Source organism: Dasypus novemcinctus, chromosome 20 (assembly GCF_030445035.2).
Source record: "Dasypus novemcinctus isolate mDasNov1 chromosome 20, mDasNov1.1.hap2, whole genome shotgun sequence".
Taxonomy (NCBI): Eukaryota; Metazoa; Chordata; class Mammalia; order Cingulata; family Dasypodidae; genus Dasypus; species Dasypus novemcinctus.
In genome coordinates, this window is record NC_080692.1 from 53,431,705 (window position 1) to 53,456,745 (window position 25,041).

At 45.6% G+C, this 25,041-nt stretch overlaps 1 protein-coding gene across 3 annotated transcripts in view; it reads right to left on the reverse strand.

Annotated features, from left to right (window-relative positions):
* Positions 1 to 25,041, reverse strand: part of PKP2 (plakophilin 2) — an 84,710-nt gene that overhangs the window by 14,411 nt on the left and 45,258 nt on the right. For all 3 annotated transcript variants that reach the window (XM_058283042.1, XM_058283041.1, XM_058283043.2), the window contains exons 6-7: positions 19,870 to 20,047; positions 48 to 165 (exon numbers count right to left, since the gene is read on the reverse strand). In XM_058283042.1, coding sequence (XP_058139025.1) covers positions 48 to 165; positions 19,870 to 20,047 — 296 coding nt within the window. The remainder of the gene's footprint in view (positions 1 to 47; positions 166 to 19,869; positions 20,048 to 25,041) is intronic.

Below are 25,041 nucleotides of genomic sequence, written 5' to 3' on the forward strand. Positions count from 1 at the left end.
GAGCGCAACGGCACGGGCCGGGCACCGGCGGGAGGTGCCCTGGTCACCTTGTCGTCCGGCTGGTAGTCGGCGATGGTGCCCCTGACGTAGTGGACCAGCGAGTCGACCAGGCCGTCGCACTGCCTCATCGCCTTCCTCCCTTCAGGTCCCGCAGAGCTGGTGTTCCTGCGGCAAAGAGCGAGGACAGGGCACAGCCGTGAGCCAGGCCGGGCTCCCCGAGTCCCGCCGGACGCCCTTTGGCCGTCTGAAAAACTGCCAAAGGGTGAAAGACTCATCCTGAGGTCAGGAAACCAGGAGCCGGGGCGTCGTCGAATCTGAACGTAGCATCTAAACGTAATCACAGAGCCCGCACCCGTGCAGCGCAAGTCCTATCTCTACGCCACCCCAAACATGATGGTCAGAGGCTGTTTATGTACTTCTCACCCCATTTGTGATGTGAGGCAGACATTGCAAATTAAAAGAAAACGAATGGGCTGTTGACAAACAGACGTGACGGCCAGGGCCCAACTTCCTCTGTCTTAACTGTAAGGGACGTCACTCCTCTGGCCTCGGTTTTTTTCCGCTCTTGAAAGAGGGGCATAGATGATGTTTTCTTGGGTTTTTTTTAGGTTTTGTTGGAAACTGTCATTGACAAATACTAAACCAGATGCTCTGTGACAGAGATGTCACATAAAATTCAGAGTTCCACAGTGTGTAAGACCTAAGTAAAATCATAACCTATAAATATCTTTGCACTGAGTCTATTTCTAATTTTGCTAAGCCATGTCACCTTTCTATAAACAGTAAATCTACAAGTGAAGGTTGCTTCCTTATAGAGAATTGAAGCTTATCAAACACAGCAAAGTAATGCATTTAAGGAGCATATTTATATTCTGGTACAATTGTTACCATTCTTTGGACTAAATTTCTTTTTAGCATTCATCATTAAATTTTTTTTGCAAAAATGTAAAACATCTGTCAACAAGGCAAAAGAATATTGCCTTCTGGTTTTCAGAATTTTGAGAACCCCCCCTGTTCTCCTTTGCCAACTTTTATTGTTAGGAATGTTCCTGTACAATTTATCAGAGCAGCTGCTCTTACTGAACAGTCACAGCATGTCCAGGACTGCTTGTCTATCTCAGGGCCATTCTGAGCTTCAGACTCAGCTATACCTCTGGACCTTATGGCTCTTATTTTCTTGATCTTTAAAATAATGTTGTTCTGTTCTATGATTTAAAAAAAGGCTTTCTGCCCCAAAATACTGCCTTTGATACGCATTTGTCAAAGAACCAATGTGGCCAGGATTATATCAAGAGCTAAAGGGAACAAGGGAGAGCAGATAATACTGTACCCCGCTCTAGGGTTTAATTTATAGGTTCCTCTATGGGCAACTGGTAGAACTGTTTTTTTTTTTTTTTAAGATTTATTTATTATTTCTCCCCCCTCCCTTCATTGTCAGCTCTCTGTGTCCATTTGCTGTGTGTTCTTTTGTGTCTGTTGTGTTCTCATTGGGCAGCTCCAGGATCCAATCCTGGGACCTTCTGGAGTGGAAGAGGTGCTCAGTCCCTGCACCACCTCAGCTCCCTGGTCTGCTGCGTCTCTTATTGTCTCTCCCTCTGCATCTCTTTTTGTTGCGTCATCTTGCTGCACCAGCTCTCCACGTGGGCCAGCACTCTGCGTGGGCCAGCTCATCACACGGGCCAGCTTGCTCTCACCAGGAGGCCCTGGTATCGAGCCCTGGACCTCCCATATGGTAGATGGGAGCCTAACTGCTTGAGGCACATCCACTTTTCAAAACTCAACTGTTTTTAATCCACACAAACAATTACTTCATGATTCAATCTAATACTCAAGGAGATGGGACCAAAACACCTAAAACTAGGGATACACTAATAATGGTTGCTGAACTGATACAATGAAACTTTTAATTTTAGCAAAATATCCTCCTGTGATTTTGGTTCTCATTTAACTCTTTAATGAAAAATTCACTTCTTTACTTAATTTTTACTGTTCCTGAAAAACTGACATTCCATCCATAAAAAAAGAAAAATTGATAAACCATAATAAATAAAACCATTTTTACTATAGCTTTTTCTCAAGAAATGATTATTTAATCCAAAATCTCTCTTTCCCTCTGAGCCCTTTAAGGATCATGAAATTGTCAAAAGCTTGACAGAAACATAAAAAGCGTCTTTTCTAGTCTTCTTACTTTACTTCTGGAGGAGCTCAAGTCCACAGAGTTGGAGTTGCTTTTCCGGGGTAAGGGAGTGGTAAAGTCAGGATAAGAAGGCAGCTCCTTGTCTAGTACCCAGGGCGGCTCCAGAGTAGAGGCAAACCCGTCAGCCTTCCTGCAGTGCCATTTGTTCAGCAAAGACCACACTTCACCCGCTCCCAGGCCTGTAATCCCTCCCGTGAGAGCCTCCCTTTGACCTTTCCAACCTTCAGCTCTGGAAAGGGGCAAGAGCGTGGAGCTGCTCTGCAAATCACAAGGCCTGTCTTTCTATCTAGCTAAGCCCACGATACCTTGCAGGTGGGTGACTAAGCTTTGTTTAACTTCAGGGTGTTTATTTTGGGTCAAAACGGTAATTCAATTTGGCAGGACTGCCAGTTCACACACACTGAGTGCTGTCTTGTAGTTTGGTATTATCCAGACTCTACTTGCTTGAAATGGGACTTATCAGGGCTTTGGCAGTTGATAAGCCTGCGGGACAGAAAGTGCACCGAATCCTTTGCTTCAGCATTTGTTTGCGCTTATCAAAAATAGTTCCCACCTTACTCAACTGCCCAGAAATATGAATGGTATGAAGAGAAGTCACTAGTGAGAAGAGAATTTGCTATATTAGCACTCTGAAAAAGAAAGCAGTCAAAATTAGAAAATGATATATAATCCTATGGTGTTTTTTCCATTAGTTAATACTTAAGTTTGTGGGAATCAGAGCATTTACATGGGTACTCTTAAGCAGAATTGATACTTTTACAGCAACTCTCTCCATCTTGAGAAATATTTAATTATTGATGTTTCCTATACATAACCAATGGAGGTTCAATATGGAAAAATATCCCAAAACTATAAAAAAAAATATTAAAAGTTACCTTGCTGGAAAGTAAGAGGGAGCATGTTAGAGTTCTCTGTATGGCATGGGCGTTATATTATTTTTCCAACTGTCCTGTAAGTTTGAAATTATTTGAAAATAAAAAGTAAAAAAAAAGAGTAAAATGTAAAAGGGAATGAGCAAACTAACAGAAGTTCCACAATAAAAATTGATTATTGGGAATGTTTAACTGGGTGCCTATGGTTTCAATTAGATTCTTACCTCTGGTATCACAAAGTCAAAGTCTGAGCAAATACGTGGGTCCTTCCACTGCTTGGTAAAGTCGTAAACTGAACATTTAGCAGCAGGTCTTTGGCTTGGAGGGGACTGAAGGCTACAGGCAGGGTCTCTGGGGTGGGTGAAGGACACAACGCCTTCCACAGGCGCCCTGGGTGGCTTTGGGCTCCTCCCACCCTGGACGGGAACTGCAGCAGCCCCGCTGGGCTGACGTGAAGAATTTTCCCGGCAACATGGCTCGTATTGGCCTATGCAGGAGGAGAACTTGAAGCTCTAGAAGTCTCTGAAATGGTCACAGAACTTCACATATTTGGGGAAATTCAGGTATTTCATCTGAAATCAAATCTGTGTTCTTGACTCTCCCCAGGACCACTTATCTCACACATTCCTGAGTGTCAAGTTGAAAAGAAAACACTCTGAGCCTTGCTAGAATTAAAAGGAAAAGTGGTATGTCTTCATTCAGATTGATGACAGTGTGATTAAACCTTAAATTTACATGGTAAATAAAAGAATGGAGAATGTCAAATGATAAAAACAGCTACAATTTTGTGTGTGTGCGCTAGACATTGTGGTAGGCACTTTATAAAATACTGGGATTTGTGATTTTCACAAAATTCATGAAATTAGGAATTCTAAAGTGCTTTTCCAAAGCCTGACCTGTGACTTTCATTTAAAATTGAAATTAACTGGCTTAAAACAGGGTTTCTGTGGCTACGTGTGCGCAAGTTGTCAAATAACGCTCGTTGACCAGCACTGAAGTGGCGTTTCACACAGAAGGCCCACTCTGCTGAATGGCTACCTGGCCTGGGAGAAGGATGCGCTGATGTCCAGCGTTTAAAGGAAAGGCTGGCAGTTCCCGGGGCGTGCGAATGGCAGGCAACAGTCCTGCTCAAGACTCTTCAACCAGACCAGCAATTCTAAGAGGCAGAGATTAAAACAAACAAAAGGGGCTTGTCCTACAGAGCTCACCTCCACAGCATATGCAAGAACTGCCAGCCGAGACTGACCATCTCGGCGGTTTTAACTACCCCGGGTGTGTCCTCGTCGTCACCAATTACGGGCTTCCTAAAAGCACTGCGAATCGGGCAGTGAAGCCGCAGGTGGTACCAGTCCACTAAGCGCTGGGCAGGCGCAGCCAGAGCCCATTCCAAGACCCAGGAAGCAGTGATAAGACGGGGCTGATAAGTAGACATGGCTTCCTCTGGTTACTTGAGCTTGAGGCGGGTTCTGTTTCACTCAGCCAGGAACAGGCCGGCCTTGTCTGTGATTAACCAAGAGAAAGCAGCAGAGGCAGCCTGTGACTGCACAGAACAAAAGGAGCCTCGCTTGAACTGGCAGAGGAACAAAACTATGCCCCCAAAAGGGCTTGTCTGTTATTTTGAAGTAAACATCAGTTCCTGAAGGTATCAGCAAACATCAGCTCAAGTCCCTGTGCAAACAGAAGCAACCTTGGGAGGTAGAACTAAGCTCGACAATCTATCTTGTTCCTTTCCGGACAAGGAAAGCTAACCAGACAGATAAGCCAGCATCTACCACACATCAAAAAACTAAGCAGAGGAGAAGGAGACATTTTATCTTTAAAACCTTTTGGCTCTGTTTTCCTGCATCGTCAGGTCTTCCAAAAGAATTCTGAAGAGTCAGCTCAGCCATTAACCACTGCTGGCAGGCAGCTCATTTCCTCTTGATTAGCAGGGGCCATCACTTGGGATAGACGGCCCAATTCCACTTAAAGAATTAAAAACAGTGCAATTTAAAACGCATGGGTGGAAATCACTGTCCTGAGCCGGCATTCCTGCCACGTAGAGGAAGAGAAATCTGGGATGCCAGACAAGGGCTGAGCTTCAAAACTGAAGGAGAAAAACATGATGCCTGCAAGGCAGGCACAGGTTTTAGTTCAAAAATCATGAAAAAGTCAGTTGTTTTATCCAAAAAGATCAACCTGCCCATTTTTTAAAATGATGAATTTTAAAAATTAGTAGTAGTAGTTCTGACTGTGATGATCGTTTTAAGGTATTTGGGAAAAGACTTTCCAGTGTCATAAGAGAACAGTGAAGAAAATACCAGCTCCAATTAATCCACAGACAGATTTCCTTAAAATATAGGGACGTCTTAAAAATCTCTGACAAAGTCATCCTCCGGAATTTCTTTTTCTGTCCAAGACTCACCTCATGAACTAACCAGTGCAGAAAGACCGGCAGAACCAGTCTTCTTCCTGCGCTACATAAAAGGATTCTTCTGCTTCTTTGGCTGATTCTTTTTCTTCCACGTTATCCCTATTCGTGTATTTTCTTTAACAGTTATTCCAGAGCTGGCTCAAAGCAGGCAGGCTAAATTCACAGCCTGACAATAAGAATAAAGGCAGAGTGCTGGCAAAGGGAACTGCTGTGACTTTTGTGAAGTATAACTTATTAAAACTATCTGGGCAGATGTGGTAAGGGCACAGATAGGAGCGTGGAAGCCAGGATGTCAGGAGGGGGAGATGTGCTGCCTGACCCTCCGGGACACTTTTCCTCAGGGCTGTGGTCCAAGGCGACCCAAGGGGGTGACTGGGGAAGCACGTCTGTATTTGCTCAGTTTGATTTGTTTGCTGGAACCACTTGAGAATTGTGGAGTAATTTCAAAATAAAGACATTGTACCCCTGAGGCTTCACTTATCAAACAAACATTTTTTTAAAACAAATTTTTCTTAGGAGGTACTAGGGATTGAACCCAGGACCTTGCACATGGGAAGCGGGTGCTCAACCACTGAGCTACATCCACTCCCAACAACCTTTTTTTCAAAAATCAAGATTATACTTACTAAATACCACATATACCTTTTACATTCACTTGAGGAGAAATTTAAGAAGTAATTTTATTTGTTAAGCCACACAGTTTTTTGTGTGCATCTAAAATATAGCAGGCTTGCGACGAGTACTTGGAGAATAATGAAAGGGCTGGCAAAGAGCAGGATGAAAGACCAAGTAGAAGGCAAACCCCAAGAAGGCTGGACTAATTTCCCTTCTCAGATTTGTGGTAGCTGGTTCTGTAACTGTGGAAGGTACTGGCTTTCCTCACCTGCAGAGCAGGTCTGCTGACAGCTGCCTGCCGGCTTGGCTGCGTGTTTCCAGGGTGCTGCCTCCCTGCTCTCCGGCCCGCGCTTCTCCCAGGCTCCAACCTGCCAGCACCCAGCCCCCTCCACCGTCTACGTTCTCCACACCCTAGAGCCTGACTCCCCCAAGACAAGAAAGAAGACCCGGGAAGGGGAGGGGAGCAAGGAGGGAAGGAAGGAGAGGGAGGAAAGGAGCCAGGGAATTCATGGAGGGATGGACAAATTTCAGAATTAGCCTAATAATAATCACTGGTGTTCTTTTTCATATCACATCCACAGATTTTCCAAAAGTGTGCCAATCAATGAGGTGTAACACGGGGATCTGACAGCCAAATCGCACTCACGCCTAAGGAGCCGCTCGTACTAAAGAGAGAAAAGGGCATTACGTGGACGTCGAACCTGAGAAGGCAGCGGCTGCTTTTTCATTAATTTCCAGGTGTATGATGGTCACATGCATCTTTTGGAATCTGAGATATTTATCTGGAAGAGTAACCTTCTAATTGTAATAAATCATTAAATATTTTGATGAAGTTATACTTTTTTACCTTAAGTATGAAAAACTATTTTGAAAAACGGAATGGGATGTTTGAGCAGCTTTTCTCCACTCAAAGGGAAATGCTGAAATTTCACATTATTCTGCAAGAAAACAAAGGATCATTTCTAATGTGCAAAGGGTCAGGTGCCAATAAGTGCTCATAACCCATTTGTCCACATTTTAATGTTAAAGTGGTGACTAATGGAAGTCCAGTGCCAGGAGTACACAAGAGAACTGGCTTTTGGGGATTTGCAGTGTTTGTCAATTTCCTTGGTATAAATACCGTCATCAAGTGACCAAAGGATGTCACTGAACGCAGTTTTATAAGGAGATGCAAATAATGGGTCTCACGTGCCGGCACCAGCACGCCATTGAGTGTACCAATTTATTTTTCCTCTCCTAACTCGGATTTTACTCCTCATCATGCTAGGATAATGGGGAAAAAATGGAACTTGTATGAACACATCCCTACTCCTGTGGCAAAAGTGGTTATCTTTTAGTGAGTGAAACTGCAAGAAGGTATGTAATCCAAAGGTACCGCTGAAAGCACCAATGCTGCAGGCAGATGCTAATCTTGTAGGTAAGGTCTTGATACTGACAACAGGAGGCAGGCTTGGTCTTTTCATAGGCTAAGATATGAATATGCTCCCCTATCTCTCCCTGGTTTCCAGCTGAGCAGAACAGTAGCTGCCACCAGCTCTTAAGAAAGCAAACGTTTTGTCTGCCGACCAGCCCCACGATTGCTCTGTGTAGATCAGGGAAGTCCAGGGGGCTTGATGGCATTTAGCAACGCCTTAGTGAATGCCAGCACCACAAGTGCTGCTCCTGTTACCAATTCACAGTGCACTGTGGCTCTGAACTCACAGGGGCAGAGAATGCCGCAAACACATCTGTAGCTCTTAAAACATCTGCTAGTATTTATGACCTCCTTATACAGCTATGGTTTGCTATTAGCACACCAGTCAACACCTGTCTTAAAATCTTTTTAGACTGAGCTGGGGTTGTGAATAACCAACCACCTAGCAAACACTTTACTGCCACAGAAAGTGAGACTATTTGATTTGTTCTGTAAGGGGCTCTTCTTACACACTGACTCGTGTCCTGAGTATTCTTGTGGTGGACTTTGTACCCACTGCGCCAACACCTACCTGAAGTCTTCCACATCGTCACCTCCTCTCTTGGAAAGGGCTCCCATTTCCTACGCATCCTCTTTTAAACATTCTCTAATTCTATATAATGTAGCGCAGTGTGCCTCTTGCGAAGAGCTTGTGAAACAAAAACACTGGAACTCTGAAACAATGTCCATAATGAGAACTGGATATGACTATAAATTGCCTTTTGGATGCTGTGATGCTGTGAGGCATGAAGGGCAGAGGTTTTATCCACTCTAGAGCAGCCAGCACATGGCACCCAACGGCACCGATGTGCTTGCTTACTGAAGAAGAGCTCTGGCTTTGGAGACAGGCTTTCTGGATTTCAATTCCAGCTCCATCTCTCCTTAGCTATAGGACAATGGGAAAACCACTTAACCGCTACAAGCCTCAGTTTTCCTCTTCTGATAAATGGGGGAAATCTACTTCATAAGGGCTGCTATGAGAATAAACTGAGAAAATCCTCATAAGGTATTTAGGACTGTTTCTCAGAGGTAATACAGACTCAGTAAATATTATCTAATATTACAAATTAGACATACAGATGGAATAACAAATATTTTAGTAAGCAAAAAAATATTTTACCAGATGTTTGCTCTATTCTGCTTTTGAAAGCAGTTCAAACTGGTGGTTTGGATTAACTTTGCAAACGCTGTTTAAAGTGGTGTCGCTTGGTTCTGAATGGGTGTACACAACTGCTATGTGTACTGGACAGTGTGTGCCAAACAGGTTCTTGCTTCGCCTAAACCATTCCCACCTTCTACTCCTCATTCAGAAAGGAAACTACAAGAAGAGGTTTGTAACTGACATCGTTGCCTTTAAACCTTCACCTCCTCAATACCCCTTTCCTGCTGCTACCAGAATTCTTCTTCTGCACACAGAACACGTCATATTTCTGCTCTCCTGACATGAGCTAATCTTGTTTACAGGAGAGAGAGAGAAGCCCCTGACAAGACCTTGAGACCCCCATCTTGTCTGAGCCAGCTGCTGATTACTTTTCACACAACTCTTGCCAGACTTGACCAATTAATTCATCATGTATTTTCATTTGCTCACTTGTTCATTTATCCCTTTAGTTAAAATACTTTATGCATGCTTACTATATGCCAGACACTTTGCTAGGTGTTGGGGATTAAAGATAAAAAAAACCAAAACAAACACATAGCCTTAGTTTTTAAGCAATTCACAATCTTGTAGAAAAAATAAGCAAACAACTAACCATAAAACAACAATGTGATAAAAGCTATAAAAGGAGGAGACTCCCTGCAAAGTCCTGTTTGAAGTCACAGGAACAAACAAGGAATGTTTCCTGGGGAGGCTGGAAAAAGTTTCACAGAAAAGGTGAAGTTTATCTTTGTGTTAAATAACTAGGAGAGGAAGTATTCAAGAGACTAATAGAAAATATTTACCAGGCAAATAGAGTAAAACCTTGACTATATGGAAGTATCCAGGACATCCCAAGAAAAGCAAGTAGTGGGAAGGTATGAAATATGTGTGTGGGAAAACGGGAAATAAAATGGCAAAGAAGGTTGCAGACAGACTGTGAAAGGAGGTGTATGCTGTAATGAGCCGAGGTGTCTTCTGTTTTGTTTTTCATCCACCCAGCGAGACTTCACAGCCCTGTGCAACGGGAACACACTTGGATGCACTTGCCGCGGGGCAGGCAGCTGACCCAGGCCTGCCCGGTGGGCAGCAGGGCACAAGTGAACGGCGCTGCCCTGAGGCCACTCCTGAGTGTGCACAGTCCTCTGGAGAAACGGAGCACTTTCTGCTGGGCAGTTAAACCACCAGGCTATCTGCTAAGTGGAGAAGGGTTGCCTGTGCATTTGGAGGAAATGAGGCCAACAGGCAAAAAGAAGAGCAAGGAGTGATAAGATAAAACTAAAAAAAGAGGAAATCCCAGGTCCTCCAGGCACACAAGTGACCACTGGCATCTTCGCAGCCATGGGAGCCTCGTCCCCCTGAACTGACTCAAGTGGGCTTGAGTTGGGTTTCTGCCACTTTCAGCCAAGAGCCCTGAGCAACACATGTCCACGTGAGGAACTCTTACGGGGCCAGCAAGAGCAGCCAGAGGTTGAATACACTCGATGTTTTGAAGAAGGTGAGTGACGGGTCAGAAGTGCGGTGGAGACCACCGACAGTGAAGATGGTGGAAGATGGTGGAAGACGGTGGGATGAGATGCCCCAGGGAGCCGTTCTCCCTGAGAATCTCGGAACAATGAGCAACAACCAGCAGAGCCAACTTACCCAAAACGCTGGAATACAGCTAAAGAGGGTGGCAATCACTGGGCTAGTGCTGAATCAAGAAAACACAGCTCAGAAAACTGTAGAAGCCACAGTGTCCTTGCTAGCCCCTCCTCAACCCTGTCCAGCATGGCGTGGAGCCAGCCTGCATGCCCACTGCGGGTCCCTGGCCCTGTTCTGGAGGGAGCAGAGTGCCACCTGTGTGCACACTGCATGCCTCGTGTCAGTGCCAAGCTATCAGGTGGCCCGGCGGGCAGAACCAGTGAGCTCTTCTATGGCTCACCTCCGAGAACTTGCCCTGCAGGCAGAGGCAGCCTGTGGACAGGTTAAGAAAACATTAAGTCAAGGCGCTGGCGGCAAAGACACACAAGAGAGCACTGGGGGAAGGGGCGGGGGAGGAATTCCTGTAAACAGGGCAATTCTAAGGCATTCCTACATCCAGAACAAAACAAGGGCTGAGAAAGGACAAAAGACCTTCACTTTTGCCTTAGGCCCATCTCCTTTAGCCGGGGGTTAAGCTCTGAAGGAGAGCACCAACCACTGCAGTGCTGATTTGCAAACACTGTGAAAGGTGGGCTTTGCTCAGGTTTTTTTCAGTAGCTCCTAGCACTCAAGGAAATCTCTATCACTAATTAGATACAAACTTAAGGAACAGGCAGCTCAGGGACCTAATTTCAGAGTTAACATGTTAAAATATTAAAATGTATATGGTGCAAAAAAGATTACAAGACAAAGAAAGGGGGAAATGATGGCCCATCCAAAGGAATGAGGTAAAAATTCAGAAGCCATCAACACTACATCCAGATTTTGGACATACTGGACTAAGTCTTTAAATAATGATTTCAATATGCTCGAGGTGATAAAGAAAAACATAGCAAGAGCTAAAGGGTATCAGGAAAACAATGAATGAACAATATGAGAATCTCAATAAAGAGATAGGAATTTTAACGAAGGACAAACAGAAATACTGGAGTTGAAGACTGCAAAAACTGAAATGAAATGTTCCCTAAATGATTACCACAGCAGATTGCAGCTGCAGAAGAAAGAATCAATGAACTTGAGTAAAAGAATTGAAATGATTCAGGTAGAGGAACAGAGAGAAAAAAGAATGAAGTACACAGAGTCTATGAGACTGGTGGGGCACAATGAATACACCAATATACTCATTATGGGGGTACCAGAAGGAGGAGAATAAGGAAAAGGGGTAGAAGAAATATTCAGAGAAATAATGGCATTACCCCATGCAATGAAAAGCATTCATGATGTGGATATACACATTCAAGAAGCCCACAAATCCCAGTCATGACAAACTCGAAGAGACCCATGCCCAGTTCAGAGTAATCAAACTGTCAACTGCAAAGGACAAGGAGAAAGTTCTGAAAGTTGTGAGAGAAAAGCAATGTGTTATATTCAAGGGACCCCAAGAAGATTCAGTACCGATTTCTCATCAGAAACCAGATGCAAGAAGGCAGTGGGTTGAAATACTTAAGTGCTGAAAGAAAACAACTGCTGTCAAGAATTTTGAATCTGGTGAGAATGTCATTCAAAAGCAAGGCAGAGACTAAGACATTCCCAGATAAACAAAAGCTTAGGGAATTCCTCACCACTAGACCTTCCGTTAAGCAATGCCAAAGGGAGTTCTCCAGACTGAAAGGAAGGACACTAGACAGTGGATTGAATTGGCATAAAGAAATAAAGACCTCTGCTATAGATAGCTATATAGATATTTATAAATGCCAATACTATTGTATTATACTTTTTGGTATGTAACTCCACTTTTTACTTCTTACAAGTTCTAAAGTAGAAATGCATAAAAAATAATGATAAATATATGGCTTTGAACACAGAATATATAAAGATATAATTTGTAACAAGTATAAGAAAAAGGTTGGGGCAGAGGGGTGTAGAACAGTGTTTGTGTATGCTATTAAAGATAAGTTGTAGCAAATTAAATGTGATTACTAAAGACTTAGGGTGATAAATTTGAGATCTATGGTAACCACAAAGAAAATATTTGAAAAACATATACAAAGGATATAAGAAGGGACTCAAAAAAAAAGCATGACCCAACTATATACTGTTTAAAAGAGACTCACCTTAAATTCAAAGAACAGAAATAGGCAGAAAGTGAAATGACAGGAAAAAGATATACATTCTATGCAAACAGTAACCAAACGAGCAAACAGTTACCAAAAGAAAGTTGGGATAATATAATATAAAATAGACTCTAAGTCAAAAGATGTTATGAGGGATAAAGAACAGGGATAAAGGAGTCAATTCAATAAGAAGACTTAACAATTATAAATATATATATGCACCTAATGGTAGAGACCCAAAATATATGAAACAAATATGGATAGATTGGAAGGGAGAAATAAGATATTTCCATATTAATAGATTTCAATACACCACCTTCAATAATGGATAGAAGATCTAGGCAGAAAATCAATAAGGAAACAAAGGACGTAATGATATTCTAAACCAACTAGAACTAACAGACATATATAAAGGACACTTCACCCAAGAGCAGCAAAATATATATTCTTCAGTAGTGCACATGGGTCATTCTCCAGGATAAACCATTTATTAGGTCACAAAAAAATCTCAATAAATTTATAAATAATGAAATAATAAAGTATCTTCTCTAATCACATTGGATTTAAGTTAGAAGTCAATAACAGAGAGGGACTAGAAAATTCACAAATATGTGGAAAGTAAACAACATGCTATAAAACCACTAATGGGTCAAAGAAGAAACCACAGGGAAAATTATGGTACATCCTGAGGTGAATGAATATGAAAACACATCATGCCAAAGGGCTGTAGCAAAGGGAGTTCTGTGAAGGAAATTTATAGCTATAGCTCTAAATGCTTATATTAAAAACAACAACAACAACAAAGCAAGCAGAAGGGAGTAAATAACTAAGATTAGAGCAAAGATCCATGAAAGAGAAATTTTAAAAAATGGAATCAAACAAAACCAAAAGTTGGTTCTTTGAGAAAATCAATAAAAACTGACAAATGTTTAGTTAGACTGACAAAGAAAAAAAGGGAAAGGTCATAAATAAGTGATACCAGGGAAGCGGCTTTGGCTCAATGGATAGAGCATCCGCTACCACATGGGAGGTCCAGGGTTCAAATCCAGGGCCTCCTGACCTGTGCGGAGCTGGCCCATGTGCATGTGCAAGGAGTGTTGTGCCATTCAGGGGTGTCCCCTGTGTAGGGGAGCCCCATGCGCAAGGAGTGTGCCTTGTAAGGAGAGCCACACTGTGTGAAAGAAGTGTAGCCTGCCCAGCAGTGGCGCTGCACACACAGAAAGCTGATGCGGCAAAAAGACGCAACAAAAGAGAGACACAGATTCCCGGGGCTGTAGACAAGAATACGAGTGGACACAGAAGAACACATAGCGAATGGACACAGAGAGTGGACAGCGGGGGTTGGGAATGGTGAAATAAATTAAAAAAAAAAAATCTAAAAAAAAAAGTCATGATGTAAAATTCTTTAAAAATAAATAAATAAATAAGTTATACCAGAAATGAAGAGGGGACATTATATAAAAAGGATTGTGAGAGGACACTATGAACCACTGTATGTCTGTAAGTTAGAAAACCCAGATGAAATGAGGAAATTTACAGAAACGCAAAAGCTACTTATGATGTGGGCTGTGGGTGGGAGGTTGTTCGTCCCTTTGTGTCCTGACGTGTGGTGTGGGACGGTAAGAGGCTGCAGTCCTGCCCTTGGTGACCAAGGCAACGACCCCAGTCCCGGGAGGCCATTTAGCAATGCAAGCTCTCTATACATACCAGTCAGTCCAGGGAGACTCTGATGGTGGTGATGCCAAAGCTTGAGGGAACTTGGACTTGGCCCTGAATGGGAAATATAATATAGCCTGCGCATAAATTCAAAATCATCTAATTCTGTATCCAAGTGTGCCCAGTCTCTAGAAATCCACTTAAGTGATAGGGGTTTGAATGTTCAGAAAGGATGTAAGACTGATGAGTATTCAAGGTTGCATCCAGATGGAAGGTGGGCAAGATGCTAATTCAAGCTCACCTGAAATGTGGGCGATATGCTAATTCAAAACCTACCTGGTACTCAGGCAAAGACTTAACTAACAAAGAAAGTGGTTTTCTTTGATGAAAGCACCATTTGACTCCTCACTTTGTATAAAAGGAACTTGAAAATCTTGTTGGAAGCTTGGGTTTGAAACAGAAAGGTCCCGGGTCCAGCCGGCCGTCAATAAATCATTTTTCCTTTTCAAATCATTCCTGAGTCCTGGCCTTTCTATACGCAAATAATAGAACCTCTCTCAACTTCTACAACAGTTACACACTGACTGAAAGAGAGAGAGCTCTCAACAGACCATAACAAGTAAGGAGATTGAATCAGTAGTCAAAGACCCCCAACAGAGGGCTGTGGGAAGACGAGAAGCAGGAAGTTCAGGAATTCAGTTCTCACACCACAACAGCCTATTAAACAGGCAGGAACAGTCGGAAACAATTATTTTGAAATTCTGGAGGCCAGAAGCACACTGTACAGCATTCAAGGAAGTGCAGGGGGAAGAGTCTGGTAAATTATGGTGAAGACCAGTAAACTGCTCTCTCAGCGGGGACTAAAGATGAAGCGCTCGCTCAGGGCCGCGGGGCACAGTGTGCTGGCAGGCTGCACTTGCTGGGCAGGCCAGGAACGCTCAGCGTTGGGGAGCCTGGAGGAAAGTACCTGCACCCTTCCTGAGGCCTGCCCTGAAGCATCTGGGATGGAGCTGTGCCCTCTCTGTGTTCCCTGACTCTGTTTCATCTGGGAAAGACTGACTTTGGAACCTCCTTCCGAGAATCTGTCCTCCAGGTGAAAGCAGATAAAGACAACTAAAGAAACTGTGGAGGAGGACAGCCTGAGGCAAAGGCTTGCCTCCTTAAAACACCCCAGGGAGGGAGGTCTGTCTTGACGGAAATCAGAGACACAAGCCAACCAATGTGCTAAAGAGGAAATCACAAGGGATATTAGAAAATACCTTGAGGTGAATGAAAATGAAAATACAACATAGAAAAACGTATGGGATGTAGCAAAGGCAGTGCTGAGAGGAAACTTTATAACTCTAAATGTAAAAAAGAAGAAAGACTTCAAACCAGAGACCAATCTTGAACCTGGAAGAACTAGAAAAAAAGAAGAAACTAAACCCAAAGCAAGGAGAAGGACAGAAACAGCAAAGATCAGATTGGAGATAAAGGAAATAGAGTACAAAACTAAAGACTTTACAGAGAATCAACAAAACCAATAGTTGGGTCTGTGAAAAGATCAATAAAACTGACCAATCTTTAGCTAGACCGACAAAGAAAAAAAGAGAGAGGATACAAGTAACAAAAATCAGAAATGATAGAGGAGCTATTATAACAGACCCTGCTAAAAAAAAAAAGGACTACATGGATATTATGAAAAACTGTATGCCAATAAATTAGATAAAAAGGACAAATTCTTAGAAACACACAAATTACCTACACTAACTCAAGAAGAAATAGAAGTTCTCAACAAATCAATGACTACTGATGAGACGGAATCAGCCATCAAAACCCTCCCGGGATCACATGGCTTCACAGGGAATTTCACCAAACATTGCAAGAAAATGTAACTCTAATTCTGCTCAAACTCTTTCAAGTAATCGAAGAGGAGGGAATACCCCTAACTCATTTTATGAGGCCAACATCACCTTCAAACCACAGCCAGATATAGAAAATTTCAGACCAATATCTCTTATGAACATCAGTGTTTGTCCTTTTGCCAGTACCATGCCGCTCTGTAATAAGTTCTAAGGTTGGGATCTCTGAGTTCTCCAACCTCATTCTTCCATTTTATGATGGTTTTGGCTATTTACAGCCCTTTACCTTTGCACACACTAGCAAACTGAATACAACAGCATATTAAAAGAATTATACACCATGATCAAGTGGGTTTTATCATGTCATGCAGGGCTGGTTCAACATTAAAAAATCAAAGTAATACATCACATTAACAGAATGAAGTGGGGGGGCAACAAATGATCATCTCAATTGACACAGAAAAGGCATATGACAAAATCCAGCACCTCTTCTTGATAAAAACACTTAGAACAATAGTAGAAGGAAGCTTTCTCAACATGATAAAGGGCATATTTGAAAACCCCACAGCTAACATCCTACTTAATGTAAAGTCTGAAAGCTCTCCTTCTAAGGTCAGGAACAAGACAAGGATGCCTCTGTCACCACTGCTGTTCAGCATTGTAGAGGAAGTTCTTACCAGAACAGTTAGGCAAGAAAAAGAAATAAAAGTCACCCCAAACAGGAAGAAGAAAAATATTCCCTATTTACAGATGACATGACCCAACATAGAGAAAATCCTGGAAAATTCACAAAGCTCCTACACCTAATAAATGAGTTGAGCAAAGTGGTGGGAAAAAGATCAACACAAAATAATCAATGTTTCTATACAAAAGCAATGAACAATTGGAAGAAGAAACTGAGAAAAAAATTCCATTTACAACAGCAACTAAAAAAATAAATGATCTAGGAATAACTCTAACCAAGGACTAAAGGACCTGCACACAGAAAACTACAAAACAATGCTAAAAGAAATCAAAGACCTAAATAAATGGAAGGACATTCCAAGCTCATGGATTAGAAGATGAAATATTGTTAAGATGTCAGTCCTACCCAAAATTATTTTTAGATTCAATGTAATCACCACAAAAATTTCAAGAACCTTCTTTTGCAGAAATGGAAAAGTCATTCTTCAAATATATGTGGAAAGGTAAAGGGTCCTGAAAAGCCAAAGGTGTGAAAAATGGAAGATTGAGGTAGGAGGACTTAGGGTTCCTGATCTTAGAGCTTATTACTGAGCAGCTTGGTACTGGCAAAAGGAAGGACAAATAGCCCAAAGGAATCAAACTGAGAGCTCAGAAATCACCCATCACATTTATGGCCAAAATGATTTTTGACAAGAGGGCAAAAACCACTCAATTGGGAAAGAACAGTCTCTTCAACAAATGGTGCTGGGAAAACTGGATCTCCATTTGCCAATGGTGGAATGGGCACAGCATTCGTTATTGCCCACGTCGGCTCTTCTGGTTGGCTGGGCTCCAGGGCACCTCAAAGGATTCTAACAGGGAAGTAAAATGACAACATGCACAGTGGGAGAAAATATTTGGAAACCACATATTCAATAAAAGTTTAAAATCGAGAACATATATAGAAATCCTTCAACTTAGCAACAAAAAGACAAACAACCCAATTGAAAATTGGGCAAAAGACTTGAATAGATATCTCTCCAGAGAACATATAGAAATGGTCAGAAGCACAGGAGAAGATGCTCAACATCATTAGCCACCAGGGAAATGCAAATCTAAATCACAATGAGATACCATTTCACATCCATTAGAATGGATGCTATTAAAGAAAAAAAACAGAAAATTACAAGTGCTGGAGAAGACACAGAGGAGCACTCATTCAGTGCTGGAGGCAATGAAAATTGTGCAGCTGCTGTGGAAAACAGTTTGGTGGTTCCTCAGAATGTTAAGTACAGAATTACGTACGACCCTGAACCCCACTACTAGGTATATCTAGAATTGAAAACAGGAACTCGAGCAGATACTTGCACACCAATGTTCATAGTGGCATTATTCACAATTGCCAAGAGATGGAAGAACCCAAGTGTCCATCAACAAAGGAATGGATAAATAGATGAGGTATATACATAGCGGGCAACATTATTCAGCAGGTTAAAGGAATGAAGCTCTGATACGTGCGACAACATGGGCTGATCTTGTAGACATCATGTTGATGGAATAAGCCAGACACAAAAGGACAAGCAATGCATGATCTCACTGTTATGAAATAATCAGAAAAAGCCAATTCACAGAGTCCCAAACTGAAATCCGCATTACCAGGGGAACAGGGTGGGGAGGGGATGGGGAGTTACTGCCTAATTCACAGACTGTCTGGGGTGACGGAAAAGTTCTGGTGGTGGACGGTGGTGACAGTCACACAACACTGTGATTGTAACTGACACCACTGAATGTGGCTAACAAGGGAAATTTTAGGTTAGATATGTGTTATTAGAAGAAAAATTACAACAACACAAAACATAGGCCTGTTCAAGAAAATAGTAAACCCTATTGGAACCTATGGTCTACAGTTAAGAGTACAATTACATTAATATCATTTCATCAATTGTAAAAAAGGCACCACACTGATGCATAGTGTTAACAATATGGAAAACTGCATGTATGATTTTGGGGGATTAAAAAAACTCTATTCTCTCCATGATTTTTCAGTAAACTTCTCTAGTTCAAAAAAAAAAAAGTGTACCAGACGACAGTTCCAGTGGGCAGTACAAAGGATGGACCGGAGGTTCCAGTTAGGCACCTCTTACGCCTTTGAGAAATGTGGCCCATCCTTGGACAATCTCAACTGTTGACAGTCACAGCTCACCCCGGCTCGGTTCATTCGGCACTTCTCTAGGGTCTTTCTGCTCCCACTCAGGTGCAATGAACTGCCCTTTGTTTTGCTTTCCTGCCAGTTCACTTGTGCCTTAGCCCTGGTTCTCAAGCTTTGGGGTCCATCAGAATGGCCTGAAGGGCTTGTACCCGACTGCGGGCCCCACCCCGTCCTGGTTCTGGGGGTCGAACGAGTTGCAGGTGAAGCGAATGCTGCGTCCAGGCCCCTCGAGACCCCTGCTCTGCCGCGCTTCACGTACTTTGTTCCCGTGAGTCTGCACATGTATCCCCTCTGCGGTATGAAACGCTCCTTCTGGATTGTCACAGTCACCTCCGGAAAACTCTCGTAGCCAACATGATGCTTTCCACAAGATCATATTTGATATATATACTGTGTGAGCAACTGTGGAGTTAAACAGCTTACCGTAGCAAATTCCCTCAGTTAACATCCAAACACAGATTCCCTAAAACACAGAAGGGCCTAAGTTCAGAAGGGACGGAAGGCAGAAGAAGAGATCTCCCAAACCATTCCTTCAAAGTCTTGGGCTCAAGGGACAGTGACTATTTTCAGATATAAACACAGCTGGAGGGGCACCCTAGAGATCAGGCTGGTGCTTTCTTTCCCTCACAAGGGCGTCCACCTTCCTCCTGATTTGGGGGACGTGGGGGTGGAGACGAGCCCCAGGGAGGGAGCGGTGGAGGCATTTCTCTCTCCTGATGTTGAGAAGCACTGACCACACCATCGCCTTCTGGAGCTGTTTCTATAAGACAGGCTGTCCTTTCAGACTTTGTCACCTTAGAGCTATTTAAAAACCCCAGGCCCATTAACTAGAGCCGCCTGGAGCTGAGGCGGGGGGGCCAGAGTGGACGGAGCTGGGAGCGCTGGTTTCTCGAGCCTGGCGTCCGCGCTCACCAGCCGCACGGGCAGCTCTGCAGGTAGAAGCCCCCACGCTGCTGCCCCCCGAGCGTCCCTCGGCACCGTGACCTCACCTCTCACGGCATCTCCAGGCGGGAAGCTCTAGCTGGGGCCGGACGCAGTGTTACAGACACAGAGGAGGGGAGGGCCCCGCTGTTACCTCAGGCATCCCGTGGCGTTGTAGAATATATCGAAGTCAAGCAGCCCGGTGGCCTTCGGGTAGTCTCCTTCTGGCCACCCCGAGAAAGGGACGACGACGTTCTCCGTCAGGGTGAGCAAGGCCTCTGTTATCACCAGGTTCTTGAGTTTGTCGTTGGAGGACAAATTCCACAGCAAACCTGGAAAAGCAAAGAGCTACCGTCAGACGGAGTGTGGGGGGAAGTGGTGGAAACCTCGCTGAAAAGATCCGTTCAGTGTCACTTCCAGGGTTCCGGCTAGATTGTAAAAAGGGGCGCAGCCCTTCCCCAACCTAACCTGGTTAAATCCCATTAGATGGCAAAGGTGGCTGAGCCCTAGAACAATTCTAAAAACACGTATCTTATGATATAAAACTGTGTAGGCTTAAAATTAATCAGAAATGGGAACGGATGCCAGAAACTCTTAAACATTCGTTGCCAGTTCTCTTCAAAAACCCCACCTCGAAAGCCACCTTGCTGGGATGATAAATCCTGGGCCCACCCACTGGAAGGCACGAAGCCATCCTACTGTGACCAAGACGCCAGCATTTAAGATTCATAATCTTCCTCCCTCAGATACACGGACAGACGCGCCGGCTGCCGCCTGCTCTGCCTGCCTGTCACTTCCCGTCGACATTTCATCTCCCAGGAATGACATTTCATCTCCCAGGAATGGCAGACGGGCCTGAGCGCGCCTCTTCCCACGCCTGCGGCAGGCTGCCCCCCACCCGCTGCTCACAGGCTCCTCCGGGGGGCTCACACGACCGCCGCTTCCTCGCTCACTTCCCGCAAGGGGCGAGGGGAGCCGAGGCATCGTGTCTACACCTGAGAACTGGTACCACATCTAGTCCTCCGCTTTCCCCCTTTCTCTTGAATCCCTCACATTAATGACAAGGCCGTATAAGCCGACAAAGGAATAAATTAAGATGATATTGTGCTGCGTGAGGAAGAGACAAAGGCTGGTTACTAAAGGGAAAAGACCAGGCGGCCTAAAAATTGAGGACTTGTTTTCTTACGAATTTGATACTAAATAGCTCTGTTTCAGTAGGAGGGCTGCACGTCTCTGCTTGCTCTTCCGGTGAATCCCAGATGATGAGGCTGACTTGTTCTCTTCGGTCCTCGGTAACTTGCCTCGACTCACAGCCATGAGGTGAGGGCGGAGGTGAGGGCGGAAGCAAAGCGCCCCGTCTACCGCCCCCCTTCCCTCATACTCCTCGCCCTCGAGTTCAGGCCCCAGGAGGAAAAGGAAAGCAAAGACGGCGGTCGGACGGCCTGCGAGGAGCAGGGCAGCCCTGGCTGGATCGCGTGGCGCTGCCCCGTGCCCTCGGCTTAAAGCCCGAGGAACGGCCTCCACGGCTGAGACCTGGTCACCGCTCACCCACCCTGCAGCTGGCCCAGGCCTCTAGAGCACCAGGCCTGCAACTACCTTTCTGGCTTAACCAGGTGGCTCCAGCTAGCACCAGGAGAAGAAGAGCAAAGCCCAGACGCGCTTGAAAACTATTTGAAGGCAGGTCTGAGGTCGTATTTTGGTTACTCAGCTACAAAAGAAAGTTGAAAAGAGGAGAAAGCGAAAACACAAAACCCAAACAACTTCCCGAGTTCTAAATAAGCAAAACCGTCTCTGCCTGCCGGAACTCGAAGGCGTAAAAATGTGACACATCATGACATTTCCTCTTTTTAAAAGACCACACAGGGCACTCAAAGGATAACAAACCAGAGAGGAGTAATTGAACAAAGAGTGGAATTTTCCTTCAGCAGTCACTATCCTTTACAGCTTGGTATGCTACAGTATTTCTGCCAAGGTATAATGTTTTGGAAATTTTAATATAATTATTTAATTTTTAAAGTAGGATATTGAATATAAATGTCATTCTCATCAACTTTCTGGATGGCACGGAACTGGGGAAGAGCTAAATTATTCCACACGCCCCTCACACAAGCACAGAGAACAAATGACCAGCTGCAACCTGGGAAAACATGTACATCAATATGAGAGACAAAGGGTTAACATCCCTGATATACAGAATTAGTATAAATGATTTTTAAAAATGAAATATCAGCAGAAAAACTGGGAAAATACTTAACATAGAATCCAAAAGGAATTAGGGGTTAAGATACGTAGGGATACGTGCTTTTTAGTAACTAAAGAACGCATGTTTAAATAGTCAGGTCCCAGGTGGCAAACCCAGGTCTGGGCAAACCCAGGACTAAGGAGTCTAATTCCAGGCGAGGAGGCTCTGGCTCACTCACAGTCTACTGAGAGAGCCTTGAAGGAAACCCAAAGAGCGACTTCTTTTTTATTTATTTATTTATTTATTTATCTATTTATTTTTTATTCGTTTTTAGAAGATACTTAGATTACATAACGTTACATAAAAAAATAGAAGGGATTCCCATATGCCCCACCCCCCCACCTCCCACTTTTCCCACAGTCACTTCCTTCATCAGGGTGGTACTTTCATCGCAATTGATGAACACGTTTGGAGCACTGCCACACAGCACGGATTACACTGCAGTTTACACTCTCTCCCACCCAATTCTGCAGGTTATGGCAAGACATATAGTGGCCTGTATCTGCCACTGCAGTGTCATTCAGGACAATTCCCAAGACCCGGAAATGCCCTAGTATTAGGCCTGTTTCCCCTCTCCCTGCCCTCAGAACCTCCAGTGGCCACTGTCTCCACATCAATGATATAAGTTCTTCCAATGCTAGAATCACAGTAAGTCTAGAGTGGAATGCCAGTAGGTCCCCTCTAGTCCTTCGTCCATTCCCCAACCCTGAGAATTCTGGGGTGGTGTGCCCCCTCCACCTCTAATTGAGAGGGGCTGTGATCCCATGTGCCTGATGGATGGGACGCTTTTGCTGGCAGGTGTAGACTCTCTCGGTTCCTTGGTGTGGTGGTCGTCCCTCCTCACATCCTTGTTAGTTGTCCTGAGTTAGTCCAATGAACTGGACAGTAGGTAAGAGCGACTTCTTAGATCCTACTCGGTGCCTGGACCTGATAAAATCAGCTCACTCCTTATCAACAAGGGGGTCTTTGCTAAAGTTTCCTAATTTAGGTCAGAAATTAACAGTTGCTGAGAAACTTAACACGACCACCCCAAAAGTTACTGCAATAAATGTAGGGCATGAGACAAATGAAACCTAGTATCAAAGGACACAAAGGCAGTTCAGAGGCGCCCCTGCCTCCAGAACCCTGCAGAGGGGCGACTCGGAGGAGGGCGATGGTGGCGGTGAACCTGCTGCAGAGGGAGGGGCTCCCTGAGCCAGCTGCAGGAGGGGCTCCCTGAGCCAGCTGCTGAGGGAGGGGCTCCCTGAGCCAGCTGCTGAGGGAGGGGCACTCTGAGCCAGCTGCTGAGGGAGGGGCTCCCTGAGCCAGCTGCTGAGGGAGGGGCTCTCTGAGCCAGCTGCTGAGGGAGGGGCTCTCTGAGCCAGCTGCTGAGGGAGGGGCTCTCTGAGCCAGCTGCTGAGGGAGGGGCTCCCTGAGCCAGCTGCTGAGGGAGGGGCTCCCTGAGCCAGCTGCTGAGGGAGGGGCTCCTTGAGCCAGCTGCTGAGGGAGGGGCTTTCTGAGCCAGCTGCTGAGGGAGGGGCTCTCTGAGCCAGCTGCTGAGGGAGGGGCTCCCTGAGCCAGCTGCTGAGGGAGGGGCTCCCTGAGCCAGCTGCTGAGGGAGGGGCTCCCTGAGCCAGCTGCTGAGGGAGGGGCTCTCTGAGCCAGCTGCTGAGGGAGGGGCTCTCTGAGCCAGCTGCTGAGGGAGGGGCTCCCTGAGCCAGCTGCTGAGGGAGGGGCTCCTTGAGCCACCTGCTGAGGGAGGGGCTCCCTGAGCCAGCTGCTGAGGGAGGGGCTCTCTGAGCCAGTTGCAGGAGGGGCACTCTGAATCTGCTGCTGAGGGAGGGGCTCTCTGAGCCAGCTGCTGAGGGAGGGGCACTCTGAGCCAGCTGCTGAGGGAGGGGCACTCTGAGCCAGCTGCTGAGGGAGGGGCTCCTTGAGCCAGCTGCTGAGGGAGGGGCACTCGCTGGGTCGCCCAGGGGTGCCAGAGCAGGGCCCCACCTCGTGTGTCCACAGACCCGTGCCGGCCAGGTCAAAACCACGGCCCCTCGCCAAGCCCCCGCCGCACTGTAATTTAATGAACTCATCACGCTGCACCAGCAGCCCCCCAGGAACAACGCTTTTCTGAATGCAAACTCTCGCTCACTTGTTGAGAGCCCCTGGGCTAGAGGACCCCAGCGACGGCAGAGGCAGACCAGGGGCGGCCCGCAGGCCCGCCGGGGCGGGCAGGGGTCACGGGCTCATCGTGAACTCCTCGGGCCACAGGCCAGGGGACGGCCTTCACGGTAGAGGTCACCGGGAAGGCAATGGACAGCGTTAGAAAGAAAATCCCTGGCTGCGGAGGGAGGAGACACAGGACGGGCTGTGCTGGTCAGGGCCCAGGCAAGGGGCTGTGGCAGGAGGGGCACGCAGACATGGCGCCAGGCAGTGGCGGGGACTGAGGGGGTCCCGGAGGGGTGGGTGGAGCCAGCCTGCGAGGCCGAGAGAAGAGGCTCCCCAGAGGAGCGTGAAACGGGGGCACCAGCTGCCCCAGAAGGACGGGCCCGAAGCTGGCTTGGTCTGTCCGTGCTCTGCCACCTCCACACGCCCGGGGGGCTTAGCCCCTCTGAGCCTGGCGCTGACCCTAAGTGAACAGCCAACCTGCTGCCACCTCACACAGCCGCCAGGAAGAAGGGACCAGAACTCAGCAGGGGCTCGGGAAGGAAAGATGTCCAGAAAACAGACAAATTAGAGAAGATTCGTCTACATAGTTACCTGCTTTGGTTCCTAACAAAGACAAAACATGTCTCTCTTGGGCCAATACTTCATTTGGGTCCTTCAGAAGGATGTGCCTCAAAAGTTCAGGTATCAACTCCATCAGTTAACGCCCGACGGCCGCCGCAGGTGGGAAGTCCAGCTCGTGAGCCTGCACGCCACGGCCAGCTTCCCAGCAGCGGCTCCGCGGACGCGCTAAGCGGGCCTTGGATAGACTCTGTAGCAGCAGTGTCACAGAATGTTCTCTGACCTTGGCTTCCTACTGCCTGTGCCAAGGAAGACGGACCGGGACTCATGGACCCTTCCCTGGGAACACCCACGTCCTGCAGCGTCCAGCTGCCGTGCCCCCATCTC